The 19,376-nt window shown below is 39.5% G+C and overlaps 1 protein-coding gene across 2 annotated transcripts in view; it reads left to right on the forward strand.

Moving 5' to 3' along the window:
* The window catches only part of rasef (RAS and EF-hand domain containing), a 73,266-nt gene that overhangs the window by 43,534 nt on the left and 10,356 nt on the right, over nucleotides 1–19,376 (forward strand). For both annotated transcript variants that reach the window (XM_020511860.2, XM_048592980.1), the window contains exons 10-15: nucleotides 2,203–2,437; nucleotides 3,033–3,173; nucleotides 11,037–11,177; nucleotides 12,168–12,315; nucleotides 15,250–15,331; nucleotides 18,129–18,243. In XM_020511860.2, the coding sequence (XP_020367449.1) occupies nucleotides 2,203–2,437; nucleotides 3,033–3,173; nucleotides 11,037–11,177; nucleotides 12,168–12,315; nucleotides 15,250–15,331; nucleotides 18,129–18,243 (862 nt within the window). The remainder of the gene's footprint in view (nucleotides 1–2,202; nucleotides 2,438–3,032; nucleotides 3,174–11,036; nucleotides 11,178–12,167; nucleotides 12,316–15,249; nucleotides 15,332–18,128; nucleotides 18,244–19,376) is intronic.

Raw genomic sequence — 19,376 nt, forward strand, 5'->3', positions numbered from 1 at the left:
GGCCCGAAACGTCAGCCTCTCTGCTCCTATGATGCTGCTTGGCCTGCTGTGTTCATCCAGCCCTGCACCTTGTTGTCTCGGATTTTCCAGCATCTGCAGTTCCTACTATCTCTAATCTTAGTGCCCACATTTTTTTTTTATTAATTGACTTCAAATTCTATCAGCTGCAGTTGTGGGATTTGGACCCATTCCCCTAGAGCCTGGGGGCTCCAGATGACTAATCCAGTGACATTACATAGGGAGATGGAGGAGTAGTGCTTTAAAAAAAAGTTAAAACATTAACTTGTCTTCCCCACCCCTCCCCCAAGCATCCTTCACTGAGCAAAATAAAACTAATTGTTCCAACATCGTTGTGCCAAATATAACACATTGTTTTTCCTACTTGCTGACCATATTTTACCAAATGATGGTGAGTTCAGAATGGGGATAGGAGGTCTATTCTGATCTAGGCCAATCTTAAAACTAAAAATAAGATAAGACACCCTCGAGACAGAATCAGCATTTAAAAATCCATTTACAATAAATACATTGGTATCAGTCTTTGTGCGCCAAAATGCTAATCACAAACCAAGAAAAATAAAATTTGTGATCAGCAAACAGAGAACAAGTTTATAATAAAGCGTGGTACGTGAACACATATTGAGACCAGGAAGAGACCTGTAGTTTGTCATCATGTATTAAGAAAAAAACCTTCAACCGATTCTTCAACTTTAGCGTCATAGCAGTCTCTTGAACTATATAAAGTAGCGATTGTATCATAATTAACATGATTACTGATCTATGTCCACACCCTAAGTAAATATTAAAGACATATTGAATACATTTGATAAGTTAATTTACACTAAACAATTCCTGTTACAATTAACCATAAGAAAAACACATTCAAGGCAGTCATTTTAGAACCAATTTTGCAGAATGAAACTCTATTAAGTATTCAACTTAAAAACCTGCTAAAAAGATGCAGCCTGCTGAACCTGAATTATGAGTATGTATCAAAGAAAAGTTACAGCACAATAAATCTATTCAACTCAGCCTGTCTGTATCAGCTGAAAGAGAAAAAAAAAACCCAGCCACACATTTTAATCCTACCGCTTAGAACCTAGCCCACAGTCTTACACCTTACAGTGCTTTAGGTAACTTTTTAAATGATTTGAAGGTTTTTACCTTCACTATCCAATCAGGAATCAAATTCTAGACACCCACCACCTTCCAAGAGAAGCAGAAAAGTTGACGTTTTGGGTCGGTTCCCTTCTTCAGAGGGTGATACTGCCTGGCCTATAATCATTATAGATTCACTAACATCCTTTCAGGAAGGAAATCTGTCCACTTTACCTGGTTGGGCCTACATATGACTCCAAAACCACAGCAATGTGGATGATTTTTAACTGCCCTGTGGATAATTAGGGGTGGGAAATAAACGCTGGCCTGCCAGTGACACCCACGTTCTAAGAATGAATAAAAATGTGCTTTTTACAGATACTGAAGTTCAGAACCCTATTTCCTACTTTGTGTACTGTCAACAAACGCCAAAATGTGTTGCTTCCTAAGCTTTTACTGTTCTTGCAAAATAAAAATGAAGCAAAATTTCCAGGCTGTCTACATAAGTTGTACAGGTGGAGGGGGGAAGGGTGGAGAGAATTACCGAAATGTATATTCACAGATGAACAAATTCACTTCAAGTGCAAATGTTTCCAGATAAATTTATCTTTTCTATTGTTGTTCACCCGAAATAAATTGAAGCATGTTTTTAAAAACACAGCATGTGGTAATCTTATCTGGACAGGCATCAGTATTTTTCCATTGAGATAACAAGGTGTAGAGCTGGATGAACACAGTAGGCCATGCAGCATCAGAGGAGCAGGAAGGCTGACGTTTCGGGCCTATGTCTGGATTTGAAAATGTAGCCTCTTTCCCCTCCCACTCCTTATGTATTAAAAAAGGTCCTCTGCCTCAATGCTCAACAGCCTTTAAGTGCACTTCTTTTCCCTCAGTAGAAATTTGGGAGTGTTCAAGTCAAAGTTGCAATGAGATGAAACTAAAATTTTCTCACAAACATCTGGAAAACTGACTGCTCTGTTGGTTTCAATGATTCCTTCAGTTAAAGAGGGTTACATTACATTTGCAGGATCTAATTCCTTTGACTCCAAACTTCAACAACACTGACAAACTAAAGCATTGGATTTTCATTGTTGTTTCCAATAGGTCATCCAGATCTTCTTTCTTAGATGAAGACATGGAGTCACTGGCTGTATGTGACCCTATGCGCAGAGCAAGTTGTGAAGTTGAAAGCTTAACTGAAAGTTGCTTTGACAGTGGCATGTCTACAATGAGAGATTCAAATGAATATGATTCTGAGGGTGAATTCAAACATCAAAGACATTTTGAAAGAGCGCATTGTGCGCAAGAGGCCTTTGGAGGAGATGCTTCTGACACAGATGTAAGCAACCAAACAAGCTGTGTGACATTTTGATGCAAATCTTTGGTACATTGTGAACTGCATTTATTGACCTGCACAAAAATGAATGATTCCTCTTTGGAGAAATAAATGAATTCTGGATTCTGTATTTTTGATCAGGTCTAAAACAATTAACCATGTAAGTGTCTAATTTTACAATTCTTTAAATGTTTGACTATCTGGTTGCTAAATACCAGTTTGATCAATACAGTTACAGAATATTTTGCTCTGTTTGTTGCACTTCAGCTGCAGCAATTGCATTTGGTTTGAGTACAGTGTCCTCCCATCAGAGCAGAGCTTGTCCACTTGTATGGGAGGAAGGAGAACGGATGATTGCTGCATCTGAAAGAATGCTAATAATGTAATGTTATTAGGCTGAGATCTTTTGAATACACTTAAATGCATCAGGTGATTAATATTTGGAATTAAAAAGTTGTTACAGTACATTGGTCAACACATAGACAAGAGTCCAGAGTCTCAAATCAGTTGCTCTCTGGTTTTTGATAATAAGATTCAGCAATGCTGGCCTTCCGTCATTGGCTCTGTAAGTGAAAGTGTATTTGTGATTTTGTTGTAGGTGCCTGAAATTCGGGATGAAGTAGCTTTTAGTCAAGACAGTCTAGGTACAGTTCTGGAGTGGAAACCAACCCAAGCAGTGAGCCGGAGCAGTTCTGGAGCCTCTTTGTCACATGGCTATAGTGCTGCATGTTCACATCAGGTAGCTTCTGTTACAAATTTTTAAATAGTACTCTGCTTCTGTGAGCTCACATCTCTGTTTTTTAGGCAAATCAATTTGTTATATTGCCACGTAAAATTGAATAAATGAATTAGGAACAGGAGTAGGCCATTCAGCCCCTCAAGTCTGGTCTGCCATTCAGTTGGTTCATGGTTGATCTGATTGTGGCCTCAGCTTCTTAATCATTCCTATCCCTGGTAACTATTGCCTTCCTTGCTAGTCCAGAATTTATTCTGCCTTAAAAGTATTCAATGACCTGCCTCAAATACTGAATGGTGAAGACAGTTGCAAAGTCTCACGGCCCTCTGAGTGAATGTTCACTGAATTGCTTCTATTGCATTTACTTCTTTCTTAAATAAGGAGACGAAAGCTGTTCACAACACCGCAGATTTCGCCTCACCAAAACCCCGTAGGACTGCACAAAGTGTTTATTTTTATGTTAACAAAAATAGCTTATTATTCAGTCACTCATCACGGATTGATTATCTCCATGGGTGTGTTTATTTAAAACAGTAAAACATCGTATAAAGCAGACATTACAGCAAACCAATTGACTTCTCTTTCTGCAACTTGCAGACCCATAGCAGCCGAATTGCCAGTTGCAGTATTGTATACACGTAACACGTGAAATTCTTTAAAGGTGCACTTTCTCAAAGTTTAGGTATATGCACAACTTCCCGCGCCTTTCAACAAGGAAGTTTAAGTCTTTACATTTACAAGTAAGCCTAAGAGTCTCTGTAATAGCTAAAATAATACCTCCAGATCTCATAACGTCTGAAGGAGCAAATGGTTTCCTATTGTCAGCAATGATATTGTTTGTCATTCCTGTTTATGTTTCGTTACTTAACATGATGCAGCAAGACTGGGACAGTCCTCTGTTTCATCTTAATTTTGTGCTGTTATGTGTACGACCTTATAGGTCTTTGCTCTGAACACATTCTTGTCACCTCGACTTTTTCCATAAACTTTCTATGGGATTCTGAATGTGTACGTATTGTCCCACTTGTGATTTTGGCAACCTTGTACTCACATTTTTATCATGCACATTAGTCACCTTCTCTCGCATTTTTACAATCTTCTCTTGAGTTTCAAAAAGAGTTTTTTATGAGCCAGTGAATTGGTTGTCACTGGCCTGCCATTTGGGAGCGCTGCTGGTTATGGAATGGTTGCGATCTGATATGTTGCTTTCAAATGTAGCATTGCAATAAGTTGGCCTTCTTTCGTTTGTCTGTATGTGAAGATTAGATCTTTGACCATGCAAATCATGAATTCTGCTAGTCTGTGGGTCCCAAGATAATGTGTAGAAGTAGTATGAATTGATAGGAGCTTAGAGCATGTGTGACTGACAAGTGATGGAGTATTTGGTAAAGTAGTCAACTTTATGACAATGCAGCCATTTCCATGAACATGAAAAAAGACGGGTGCAATTTTGGACCAAAGATGGGCAGGGATCACATAGAGTGTTCGTGGTTCTTTACTAAAACTTGTCGTATGCCCTTGACAAATCTCACAGTCCATAACAAGGATTTCAATGCCTCAACCTGGCCAATGTATTGAAACTCTTGCAATTCTCATCTGATCTATGCCCTTGTGTATAATGAAGTTGTTGATTATATCTGGTCACAAAAATTCTGATATGAGACCAGCCTTTCTTTAAAAACATCTCCTTAGGAAATGTTAGTTCATCCCAAAAAGGCCAATATGATCTCACTTAGAGTCATAGCATCATACAGCATAGAGAAGGCCCTTTGGTGAATTGAGTCAGAGTTGACCTATCGACATTAATCTCACTTTTCAGCACTTGGCCCTTAGCCTTGAAAGTTATGACATGTCAGGTGCTCATCCACAGACTTTTTAAAGCTTGTAAGGGTTCCTGCCTCCACAGCCCTCCCAGGCAGTGCATTCCAGATTCCCACCACTCTGTGAGTGAAAGATGTTTTCTCTAATCCCCTATATCCTTAAAATTATGCGCCCTGGTTGTTGACCTTTCAACTAAGGCGAACAGCTACTTCCTATCCACCCTGTCCATGTCCCTCAAAATCTTAAGCACCTCTGCCTTGTCCCCTCTCAGCCTCCCCTGCTTTAAAGAAAACAACTCGAATCTCTCCAGCCTCTCTTCATAGCTGAACTGCTCCATCCCACATAACGTCTTGGTGAATCTCCTCTGTGCCCCCTCTGCTGCAGTCACATCCTTCCTAGAATGAGGTGACCAAAACTGCATATCGAGCTCCAGCTGTGGCCTAACCAAAGTTTTATACAGCACCAACATGATCTCCCTGCTCTTGTAATCTAAGCTAGTGTCCTGTATGCCTTCTTAATTACCCCACGAACCTGTCTTGCCATGTCCAGTGAATCTGTGGACAAGCAACCCAAGATCACTGTGCTCCTATGAGCTTTCTAGTGCTCTGCCATTCATTGAGTGTTCCCTTGCCTTGTTATAACTTCCGAAGTGCATCACCTCACACCTTTCAGGGTTAAATTCATTTGCCACTGATCTGCATATCTGATCAACCTGTCCATATGTTCCTTTAAGCTAAGACCTTCTTCCTGACTATTAGCCATTCAGACAATCTTCATGTCATCAGCATTCTTACTTATCATCCCCTGACATTCTCATCTATATCGTTTATATATATCATGAGCAATAAGGGACCCTGCACTGATCCCAGTGAGACACCACTGGCCATCAGCCTCTATTCAAACAAACTGTCTTCTACCACCACCCTGCGTCTCCTACCACTAAGCCAATTTTGGATTGGATCCAAGTTACCCTGGATTCCATGTACTTTTACCTTCTGTATCAATGTCCCATGTGGGACCTTGCCAAAGGTTTTGCTGACATCCGTAAGAACTACATCAACAGCATTACCCTGATCTAAATATCTGGTCACCACCTCAAAATTTAGTCAAATTTGTTAGGCATGACCTCCCTCTAATGAAGCCATGCTGACTATCCCTGATTAAACTTTGCCTCTCCAAGTGGAGATTAAGTCTGTCCAGAATTTTTTCCTTAGTTTCCCTACCACTGATGATCACTGGTCTGAAATTCCCTGGTTTATCTCAACTACCCTTCTTGAAAAGGAACCACATTAGCTGTGCTCCAGTCCCCTGGCATATATCTTGTTTATGGGCATGCTGAATGGAATCATTCCTCCCTAAAATGATGTTTTACCATAGTTTCTGTGGTTTGGAAGCTTTTGGTTCTTGTAATTTACATTGTGCACAATGTATCAGGTAAATTTGGAAAACATCTTAAAGTTCAATGCCAATGAAGTCAACTTGCAGATCCAAGGGCATATCTTCTTTTTAACCCAGGTAAAGGTAGCTGTGATTCTCAAGTTACCTGTTTTGAACCTAATCTCATAGTTGTAACCTTGGCTGTTTATTGGGAAACAGTGTAATCTTGGCAGTGATTTGTTGTCAGTCTCCACCACAGACTTTTTGTTGAATAGATAGGTATGAAAATGTATGATTCCACAAACTAAGGCAAATGTTTCCGATTCAATGTTTGAGTAGTTGGACTGCACTGCAGACGGAACATCTGAAGCAAATGCGATTGGCTAGCTTTTGTTCAGTATGTATGCTCTTCAACCTTTCTGTGAGGCGTCTATCTCCTAAACTTTCAATTTTATCAGAACATTCTGGTTATTTTAGTGTTAAATTGTGAATTGAAATGGTACGCAAAGTTTCTGAGATTGATTTATCATCTGATGTCTGACTAATTCCATGGATGGTGACCAGGGTTAGGTCACAGCATGCTGGTATATCTGCCATTGGCCCAGCAGTGTCTATGATGGAGAATAATGGATGTCCAGGCAGATTGATTGTAATTGCACTCCAGCACTATTGATCTCACACATGGAACTGATGAATCATTGTATGTTGAAAGTTTTACTGTAGGTTTCATCATGGTTTTCCACGTGTGGTGCAAGTTTTTTTCTTAATTTCAGAGAGTTAGTAAATTACCTCCGTGTTACTCTTATCCAGTTACTAATAGTCACCAGTTTCTTAAGGCAGACAACTTGAATTTTTGCAAACATTTCAGATGGTGTGATGCCATTAATTTCTCCATGAGATTGATGGCATGAAAGGTGTATTCAACATGCTTTGTTTTATTATGTACATTGTCAGATTCTGGTTTTTTGGTCACTTTGTGTATACATCTCTAGCGGGATGCTTGGCAGACTTTATTGGAGCTTGAAGATACCCTTTGTGCATGGTGTATTTAGGGTTGGTGCACAGCTCTTTGTGGCTGCATTAGTCTTCATTCTGCCTCTGTCAGTGGCCTTTCTGCAACATACCTTACAAAATTGATTGAAAGCTTGGTATATCCTTCGTGCCTGAAGGAGGACACACATTCTTTGACACTTTGTGATGCAGGACATGTTTAGCTTTTCTAACAAATCTTTCTGGAAAGCTTCTGTGAGGACGACTGCATCACCAGCTGAATAATTCTGTTGCCTAGCTTTTTATCTGAAGAGTCTCATATGAGCCCTTTTCACTGTATTTGGTCATGAGTGGTCCGTGGATTCTGTGGACTGCTGGTCTAAATTACCTGAATTCTAATTACTGAATATAGGGGTTTAATTAACCTCTGAATTGGCCTTCTATTGTGTTCCAGATCTTTTAGGGGTCTTTTAGCTGTTAGTTCTGACACGTTAAGTCTGTATAGGATTTTGTTCCCAATTGCTAAGCAAACGTTATTGGTTTGTTTGGCTGCATTGGACACACTGAATCTAGAAATGACAGTTCTGAGTGTTGTTCAAATACGTTGAATTCTGTTAGGAGGTTTGCTTTGTTCCAGTGTAAGCTAGGGAATTTTATTGCTGTTCTGACAATATCCCTTTAACCTGCATTTGCTTGCTATTAATCCAGCATACACTCTGATCACTTACCTTTCTCAATTAGTTGTTAAACAGGCCTCTCAACCAGGACTGGTCTGCTTGCAAGGAATCTACGTTTTCAATTCTCTGACACTGCACTGAACAAAGACACTGAGCTCTGTCATTTTGGCCTGATTTAAGTCTGTTGACCTTGTGTTTTGCCTGTAGATTAAATTGCTCACTGACTGTGCCAATATGATAGGCTTCATCAGCATGATGTTTTCCATTATTGTTCATCATGTCATGTTAATGATAATGGCCTGATATCAATTTCTCATTAGGGACTGATCAACTGTGTGGATTAGTTTATTTAAAACATTAAAACACATCATGTGTTATGAACAGACATTACAGCTAACTGATTTCTGTGTGCAGCTTCCAAAACCAAGAGCAGACTAACTACTGGAAAGAGTCACAACCTTGTATACATACAACAGATAGAATTCTTAAAGGCAAGGTACACATCCAGCAATCTGTTTTTTACCATTCCCTTGCAATAAACAACAATATCCCATTGCCTTGTTAATCACCTGCTCTACCTCTATGTATTTTTTGTGTCATGTAAAAGGACACTCAGAACCCTCTCTACCAGAGCATTCTGCAATCTCTTACCATTTAAATAATATGTGGCTTTTCTGGTCTTCCTGTCAAAGCAGGCAGTTTTCCCACTTTAAGGGAGGTGATGGTCCTTGTAGTATTATAATGACACTATTAATCCAGAGATCCAGGTAATGCTCTGGGGACCTGGGTTCAAATCCTGCCATGGCAGATGGTGAAATTTGAATTCAATAAAAATTTAGAATTAAGAATCTAACTGTGGCTGTAAAACTGTTGTCCATTGTCAGGAAAAACCCATCTGGTTCACTGATGTACTTTAGGAAAAGAAACTGCTGCTCTTTCCTAGTCTGGCCTACATGTAACTCCAGCAATATGATTGACTCTTTGCTGCCCCCTGGGGCATGGGCAGTAAGTACACCCACATCCTGCAAATGAATGTGAATGGTGTGTAAAATAGCTCTCTGCCAAGTTTTTTGCTTACTCACTTTACCTACTTGCAGACTCTTTGTGTTCTCTTCACAATTTACCTTCTTACCTATGTTTGTCTTATGAGCAAATTTAGCTACTGTACATTTGATCCTATTATCCAAGTCATTGAGAAAATTTGTAACTAGTTGAAGCTGCGCCAATGATCCCTGTGGCACACCACTAATCACATCTTGCCAATGTGAAAATGAATCTGTTTCCTGTTAGGTAAATCATTTCTCTACCTGTGTTAATATCTTACCCACTAAACTACAAGTGCTTATTTTACATAGCAACCTTAGATGTGGCACTTTGTCACTTGCCTTCTGGAAATCTAAGTACAACGTATCCACAGGATCCTCCTTCATCTGTGTTGTGTTGAATTAGAAGCTGGAAAGGTGAATGAAAGAATAGATTAGAAGCTGGAAGGGTGAATGAAAGAAAAGTCTTTAAAATGCTGAGTATATCTACTTGTGCAGATACAGATTCAGGTGGAGAATCCAGCACAATGGGTGCAATCTTAAAGCAGGAGAAAAAGGAGTTAAATCAGGGACTATCTTTTTGCACAAAAGATGGTTAAAATAAGGAAAAAACACGTCCAAAAATGTTGAGACTGTGATCAGAAGACTTTTGTTAGGTAAAGTTTTCGAGAGAAATGGTACAAAAGCCAGTAAATAGAGTCAAGATACAGATTGGCATTAACTTAATTAAATTGTGAAATAGCCTCAAGGAGCTGAATAGCATACTCTTCCTATCTTCCTAAGCTTCACTTTCTTTGAGTATTAAGAAAGTATGTCATGCATAATAGAAATGAACTGTTGTGGAATTGAACAGTTTACAGCACAGATTTCCCAGGTTCTTTTGTACTCATAATTTACTCTGTAGAAACTGGCTGCAAAGTACTGTACTGATAATTAACTCATTTTTGATGCTACATTCAAGATGTTACTAAGATTTTCCACACTTAATTATAATGTACCTTTCTGTTTGCTGTCCCCTTTTACTTTCTCCATACCGCTCCCTTTCTTTGGGCCTGAAGGACAGGTAATCTGTTTTCAGATTGCTCCCAAAACTGCATTACAGTGGCCAGTGGTACCTTAAATCTCCTTCTGATCATCTTCTGTTACCCACCTCACTAGTTGCTATTGATTGAGATGGTTACCTTACTCTAAGGAATCACAGGCAAAAATCTTTGTACTACTCAATGGATACAGTACATTAAGGGTAAATTCATCAACACATGTACACCTAAAAAGGCACACAAACAATAGTGAGATAAATAAACCAATCATCTATTATGATTGAGTCATATGTGCATTGAATATTGGTTGGAGTATTGAATAAATTTTCACTTTTTTTAGTGTTGCAACAGGATTTCTTTACATGTATTAGTAAAAGGCATCTGAAAAACTGCAACTGTGAGAATGCTTGCATGCCCTTAGCACTGTGTATTCCCTATGCACTGGACACACTGTTAAGAGGATGGCTACTGCATTGAAACATCTGGAATGAAATTAAGGGCAAAAAGCTCATCAGATGTCAGTCTTGGCAGATGGTAGCACTTTCACCTCTGAGTCAGTCAACTGTGGACTTGAGCCGCACACCAGGACTCAAGCACATTACCAAGGCTGAGTCTTCAGTGCTGTCCTGTCAAAAGTGCTGTTTATTTTTTAAGATAAGCAGTAAACACAGGATCCATCTACTCTGTCAGATAGAAGTAAAAGATCCTCTGCTACAATTTGATGAAAAGCAGTGCAGTTCTGGTGTCCTAGCCAATAATTTTTCTGACCTAATTTCACGAAAGCGAATTGTTATTTGTCTTATTGTTTGCCTAGAAGCAGATGCTATGGTAGTTACTGATGATTATTGTTAGAGTGAGTGGAGGTGGTCTCCTACATTTAGCTCTGTGGGTTACAATATATTTGCAAATTCTTTGTAGGAGTTTGACATGCAGGATGAGATGGCTTTTACCCAGGACAGTACGAATACTGTTCTGGACTGGAAACCCTCGCAAGCAGTAAGCCGGAGCAATTCTGGAGTCTCCTCTTCGCGGCGCTGTATCTCTGCATTTTCACCACAGGTAATACTTGTTACATATTTCTAAATAATACTTCACCTCTGTGAGTTCCTTTTCTTTCATGTTAATACAAATCAAGTGGTTGTATTGATTTGTATTTATTTAGACTTTATTTATAATCCTCATTTTAAAAGAATAGTGAATTCACAGTGACATCAGGGATACTTCAAATCCATCTGTGTCTAGTATTGAGTTAGCTGATATAGACTTAGCATTGTTTTCTCCTGGACGCTGGAATCTCTTTACTTTCATATCCGATTTGCAGTGACTGTGGCTGAAATGGTGAAGTAAGACCAGAGTCTGGTGTGAAATTTAATATGCTCTTATTCCCACTCACACTCCACTCCCTATCCTTTCTCTTTCTGTAGTTACATTTCCTGTAGATAATGGCACCACTAATTTCTGTCCTTTACTCTACCATAATTTCAATAAGAGTCCTCTAGGAGAACAAAAACGAAAGACAAAAATGAAAGTTTTGGCCAGCGATCAAGAATATTGTCACATAAATTCTACCCCTTTCCTCCCATTCATGTATGAACAATATCTGTTTTGATGAATGTGCAAAATGAGAGTTATGGAAGTAAAAACATCCATCAGTATAAATGAGTGGCCTCAGAAGGAGGGAGAAAAATAAATCCATAAAATAGATTCTTAAATTATGGCTGCAGGTATTAAATAAATTAGCAATAACACCATTTAAGAGCTGATTTTGTTTCTTCCATTAGGTCTCTAACCTCATTTATTTAAATGGATTGACATGTCATAACTTGCATTTAATACTTTTCTAAAAAAAACTAGGAATGTAGAGAAATATATTTTCCAATCAGACTATCCAATCATCTGAATATATGTGAGCAACATGTGAATTAGCAAGCAGACTGATTGATTGATTTACCCTAAGGTCAAAAGCACTTATTTTGCTCTATTCAGAACTCATAAATGTGTTTTGAATTGAACACAGTGGTTTCTGATTGAAATGTTTCCTTTTTTCAGCCTACTAGCACAGCTGGGAGCTTCAAATATCCTCAGTCAGAAAAGGCTTTCAAGGTAGTGCTTGCTGGAGATGCAGCCGTGGGCAAGTCAAGCTTTCTGCTTCGACTCTGCAAAAATGAATTTCGTGGGAACACCAGTGCCACTTTAGGTATGTTTCATTAGTTTAACCACCTTGCGTCTCTTTATTTCCTCCTGCTGTGGTTCCATTGTCAGTCAGCTGCATTAGCATTTAGATGCTATTTTAGAAGCATTTGCCAGAATGTCCAATGAATCAATTTCTACTTGTTCATGAGTTGTTTCTGGCCCTGAAAATCGACATAGTCCTGATAGTTACACTAGGATCGTGTTTTGGTATGGAGTATGCTTTTGATTGTATAAACTTTGCTGGCTCAATCTTCTCAAGTTGATGTTGAACCCTGCTCCCAGCATAAGCCTAGGAAGAGCTGACTGAGTCATAGAGTCATACAGCATGGAAACAGACCCTTCGATCCAACTTGTCCATGCTGACCAGGTATCCTAAACTGAACTAGTCCATTTTGCCCCCATTTGGCACTTATCCCTATAAACCTTTCATATTCATGTATCTGTCCAAATGTTTTTTAAATGTTGTAATTGTACCACCCTCTACCACTTCCTCTGGCAGCTCATTCTGTGCAGGTCCCTTTTAAATCTTTTCCCTCTTATCTTAAACTTATAGCCGCTAGCTATGGACTCCCCCACCCTTGGAGAAAAAAAATCTTATCTGTTCACCTTATCTAAGCCCCTCATTATTTTATGAATCTCTACAACGTCACCTCTCAGCCTCTGATGCTCCAAAGAAAAATGTCACACCCTATTCAGCCTCTCCATATAACTCAAACCCTCCAGTCCCTGCAACATCCTTGTAATCTTTTTCTGTACCCTTCCTAGTTTAACAACATTGTTCCCATAGCAGGGTAATCAGAATTGTATGCAGTATTATGAAAGTGGCCTCACCAATGTACAGCCGCAACATGATGCCCCAACTTCTATACAGAATGCCCAATGAAGGCAAACGTGCCAAACGCCGCCTTCACCACCCTGCCAACCTGTGATGCCACTTTCAAGGAAGTATGAACCTGCACCACTAGTCCCTCTATTCAGAAACACCCCTTCATTGACTGGTCCAGTTGTTACAGAATTCAAAAGAAAACATTAAATTATTGTGCTTTTCCCAACAAGCCTAAGAGGGGTCATTTACAGCTGATTTTGAGGGTACCAGCATTCAAACTTATATCTGACTAAGAACAAGGAAATGGCAACACTTTTGTCGGGATTCACTGGTCATTGGAGACAGATGGAGGTTCTTTCTTGTAAAGTCTCAAGAAAGTAATCATGGAACACCTCATACAGTTTCTAAATCACCTTTGCAACTACAGGGCCATTACAAATATTTTTTGGGCCTTTGTATTTCTTAATTTCTTTAAAGCTGTAAAGTGTCATTTATATTTCAGAAATTGTGTTTATATAGTGCATTTCAGAACTGTTTAACATCCAAAATGCCTAGTCACCTTTGAAGTATTTTTGAAATGAAACACTTAATTGATACGCAATGAAGATCCACAAATAGCAATAGGATTAATTAGCAGATAATGGCCCATCTTTTGCAGTGCTAATGACAAAGAAAATGTTAATATTTGCCATCATCATTCCACTGGATCAGTGTCTTTGGAAGTTCACACATGAAGAAATAACATGAAAAGCCAGAAGTTATTGACAGTGAATCTACACTTTTCCAAATGATTGAAATGTTGAGGTGACACCACCTGTCCCATTTCAAATGCTGTGGTCTGGGAAATTTTTGAACTCATGAAAATGCCTGTTTTTTTTATTTTTTTGTTCCATGACATGTGGGCATCGCTGGATAGTCCAGGATTTATTGACTATCCCTAATTGTTGTGCAACAGAGTGACTTGCTGGGTCATTTCAGAGGTTACTAAAGAGTTGACCACCTTGCTTCTTATCTGGTCTCATACATAGGTCTGAACAAGTAAGGATGGCAGATTTCTTCCCTTTGAGGACATTAGGAACCAGATGCGTTTTTATGACAATCGATAATAGTTGCCATAGCTTTCCTTTCTTTCCAGATCTTATTAAATTTAAATTTCATGATGCGCTTTGATGGGATTTGAACCAATGTCTCCAGAACATTAATCTGGGGTTTTGGACTACTATACCAGTAACATTACCACTATGCCCCTGCCTCCCTAAATGCTGTTTGTCTTACTGTAAAAGCCCTTGAATGAGTTCTGAATGTACAAACAAGGAATAAGAGTAGGTCTCTCAACCCTTTGACCTTGCTCCGCCATTCAGTAAAGTCATGGCTGATCTGATTTTAACCCTAATGCTACATTCTTGCATATTCACGTTACACTTACCTCTCCTTGCAATAAACCATTAATATTCTATGAGTTTTCCTAATTACTTAATGTGCCGGCATAACCTGCTGTGATTCATGCACTAGGACACTCAGATCTCCCTGCATCTCAGAGCTCTGCAATCTCTCACCATTCAGATGATATGCTTGTTTTTTTAACTCCTTCTCCCAAAATGGACAATTTCACACACTTCCACATTGTACTCTATTTGTCAGATCTGCATCCACTCACTAAACATATATCTTTGTAGGTTCCTATGTCCACTTCACAACTCATTTTCCTACCTATCTTTGGGTCATCATTAAATTTAGTTACCATACCGTCAGTCTGTTCATTCAAATCATTTATGTAAATTGTGAAGAGTTGAACGCTCCAGCACCAATGCTCGGTCGTGTGTTTTAATGATGTTGGGTGATGGATGTTATTGGCCAGACCATCAGCAGAGCTTCTGTGGTCTTCTTTGAATTCAAATGTCACCAACTGTTATGCCCCAGAACATTAACCTGGAATTCTGGATTGTGATTCCATTACTGTTACCACAATGCCACCACTGCCTCCCTTGTCTTGAGAATATATAAATGTGGCTGTGTAGTGTCAAAATATGAGCAAGAAATTGCCTCTGCACTTTTGGTTGTCACTGAGAGCAGCATTTACTTATTTCCATGTCCTTCTTATTTTTCACACAGGAGTTGATTTTCAGATGAAAACTCTGATTGTTGATGGAGAACGAACGGTGTTGCAGTTATGGGACACTGCAGGTCAAGAGAGGTATTAGAAATGAGCAAGTTTTAAAGTGACAAAACTACACATTCATTAAAGCCAAATGTACATGTTGCATGCACATTTTATTCATCTGTTGGTTAGCTTTTCAACAGGCTATCATTGTAAGGTATGGAAAACAAAAGAGGGTTAATTATGATCTGAAACATTGTCTCCTGCCTTGGCAGTAAGCAGAAAAGTATAAGGATGCTACCTGTCTTGCGATCATGGAAAAAACAACTTTTATTTATTTTTCTTTAGCTGGAAGAAACACCGCTCCAGTGCTAGTGGGTTCAAGAGGCATAAAAACATTGTTTTTCAATGCATTTGTGTTTTATCTCTTCATTTAGTTGCATTCCCTGCAAAACATAGGCTGTCATTGACAGCCTACACAATGGGGGAAGCTCGCTGTCCTGGCAAAGCTACATGCATACTCTGCCTGCTCTTTGGTCTGAGAGAACACAATGTACTTACTCTATTGGTGTAATAACAGTTTGCCTTTCCCTGAATGTTTGTAGTCAACAAGTTGAGGGATGTTAGATCTAAAAAACATACTCAGCAGCTCGGGCAGCATCTATGAAGGGAAATAATGTTTCAGTTTGATGGCCCTTCATCAGTACTCCGGTAAGATAGACAAGTAATAGATACTGTGCAAGTGAAAGGGGGTGAGGGGAAGGAGAACAAATGTAAAAGTTGGTGATAGAGTGGATGGCAAAAGAGATTAAAAATGACAAAAGATTTCATTGGGCAAAGGCCATATGGGACAGATAGAGAGACAAAGAATATTTCCAGATGAGGTGTGAATAGCTGAACAACAATGTCCAGATGCCATGTCAAGCAAGGGAAGAAAAAGAAACAAAACAAGTGGAGCCAGATCTAAAATTGTTGAACTCACTCTCTAGTCCTCTGTTCAGTCCACAAGCATGGCTCTGAGTATCCTGTCACTTGTCATTTCAATTCCCCACCTTACTCTCATCTGCCTTTTTTGTTCTTGGTGCACTGTAGCTCAATGCATGTTTGAGAAACATCACCTCATGTTTTGACTTGGAACTCTGCAACCTTCTGGACTCAACATTGAATGAAAAGATTTTAGATTATAACTGCTGGCTTTGTTTTGTTCCTTTTTGCTGATGCTTTTCTCTAATCTCTTTCATTATTGCTTCACTTTGCTTATTTAATCTTTCCCGTCATCCATCCAAACACAGTCTTCCCTCTTGTACTTCTTTCCCCTCAATCTATCATTTGCTTAGACTACATCGCAGTTCAGTAGTTCCTTTTTGATGATGGGCCATCATCCTGAAATATTAACACTGTTTCCCTTCACAGATTTAACCTGCTGAGTATCTTTAGCATTTCCTGTTTTTATTTTGCATCTCCAACATCTGCAGTATTTTGCTTTTGTATTTGTGTGGGAGAAGTTAAAAGATGTCCCTTTCTCCAGATTGGGAGGATCCCAATGCTAAGAAGTTCATTGCCATGCTCATCTTCACAGCTATCAACAGTGCCTATGTCACTGGTGCTCTGAGGTTACTGTTGTGTCTGCAAAGGTGTCAGATTTCCATAAATACCTCTGTTGTGAAGCAAAATCATCACACATTCAGTTAGATTTTCAGCTTTGAAGCAGGTAGCAGCCTGGGAAATTTCTTGGCTCACAATGCTTACCTCAGGAGAAAATGCGAGCAAATGTGGGACTTTTGTTCAAGGAGGTGGGTGCTTGCTTGAGTTGGGTCTTCTGTCCCCAGAAGGAGTTCAGAGTAAACAACGGGGGCTACAATGTGCTGAGGAGGGTTGGGTAAATGACCTGCCTCAATGCTCTGGGACTCTGTATCAGTTGTAACAATGACAGCTGTCACACCCTCTTAGCTCCCACACACACTCCTTGCCAACTTATGCCATCTTATGCCCCCATACCCTCTGTGTCAAGCTTTGCCCTACACTTAACCATGTCAGGAGTTCAGGATGGGGCTTGCGATCTGAACCAGCTTGCACCGTTAATCTTCACTGTTGAAAATTGGAGACACAGCATAGGGAATCCTGGAATTGAGTCCCGTGGAATTCATGTGTGAATTGTGTTCCATAGAATCTCTCCAACTCCATGAAAATCCACCTGTGCTCTCCCATTCCTGTTCCTCTGTCAGTAAGCAGCTTGTTTTCTTCCCTGCTGCCTTGCTCCATCTCCCTTATATGCTGCAGGCCAAGGATGCTTGTAACTATAGGCTCCATGACTGAATTTTTAACTAGCACCTTAACATTCAGATCCTCTTAGTTGTTCTTGCTGGTGAGTTGCAGTTCATTTGGTGTTGGTACATTCATATATTGTTGTGACCCCTTTCAAATAGCACTGCGTGAATGCACTGAGTGGTGATGTGTGTTTAAAAGAGCATTAGCTGGAGCACAGAGATCAATAATGGCATCACTGGCATCAGTCAGCATGACACTCTGACTAATGTCCCAATCTACCAACTCTATGTACTTCTGAAAACTCTCCTAATGTCCAACATCAAAATGTTACCTGGAGTAGTTCACGCAGCATTGCACGCATGCAATATATGAAGCGCTGAAACTGCAGGCACCGCAGAGCTAAATTTTGCAGTGTAGGTTCCTGAAATTGGTTTACAATCCTCTCCTTGGTGAACATAAACAATTGCCAAAGAAAAGAAAATTTAATTATTGATTATGTGTTGATGGCACTAGAAACCTATCAGTCCAACATAGAAACATATCTGTCCAACAATGTACTACTTTTTTAAGAAAATGAAATGTTTAGCAGAGAAATGATGCCGTGATCTTATTGTTTATTTTTCAGATTTCGAAGTATTGCCAAATCCTATTTCAGGCGCGCAGACGGTGTTTTATTGCTGTATGATATCACGTGTGAAAAGAGTTTCCTCAATGTACGAGAATGGGTTGACATGATTGAGGTGAATAACCTTGTTTCCATATTAAATAGATTTTGTTCTTATTAGGTTGTAACTACAAGTAACCTCATGGGGGGAGAAACAAACTGTGGTGCTGATATTGAGCCTTCTCTTCCTGCAGCACTTTTTATGAAATTGTTTGCACAGTCCCCACAATATTTAATCCATTAATATCATTCTTGGAACATAATTTAGGAACATTATTTTGATTATGCGATGCCTAGTGTGAAATGTCCACTGCATCATTCGCTTATCTTTATGCCATATTACTATTTTTATTCATTCCCTTCATAGGTCAGATAGCTTCTTCTTGCCATCGAAAGGGAAAATCAATTGCGAGCAGCCTTCAGGAAAATCTCTAGGGAGGCATTGTGACAGTATAGTGCCATTTTTTTGCCTGGTCTCTGGCATCTCCAGGAATGAATGGAGTGATGAGAGGCTAAGGGATCCTCCTGGGTTGTAGAGAATGAAGTGCTGTCTAGGTGACTGTTAAATAGGGTGCCTGGATGTTGGAGCCTGGAAGGTTCTGGCCGAGGGAAGAATTTCCTGCCCATTAAATGTGGCGATCTACCCATGCATGAATATGTGATGAGCTGAGAAGAACATAATTGCATGGGAAAACATGACCTGCCCTCCAGCACAAGTACCTCCTGCTTTTATGCCTTGCTCCACACTTCGTTTGAAAAAAAGACTCCAATCCGAGTGGCATTTCCTTATCACCAAGACGAGGTTCAGTTTGGGAATGCCTTATGCAAGAAATCATATTGTGACATAACATATTGAAGGCCACCATACTGCAGTATTCCACTCACTTTTATGCTCAGTAATATGTCCATTCAAGTGACTAAGGTGATTCAGAAAAGAGTTATGAGACTAACCTTGAGAGTCATTAAGCAGATCTTTTACTATTTGACCTTTTTTTTTTGCCCAGTGTGGGGTGAACCAGCAACTGGTCAGAAACCCAAAAGCCTACAGAGGGCGTTTTCCCATGGCTTATAACTCAAATATGATATCAGCACTGTGCTTTGTGATTTTCCAATCAATCAGAGCAGGTAGGCCCAATGATGACCAGCACTTGTCAGTTGAAGACTTTAAATTTAAAGGAACCTTGTCAAAGGCTACAGGCTCCATTCTAG

The sequence above is a fragment of the Rhincodon typus genome, chromosome 3 (genome assembly GCF_021869965.1).
Source record: "Rhincodon typus isolate 14 chromosome 3, sRhiTyp1.1, whole genome shotgun sequence".
Lineage (NCBI taxonomy): Eukaryota > Metazoa > Chordata > Chondrichthyes > Orectolobiformes > Rhincodontidae > Rhincodon > Rhincodon typus.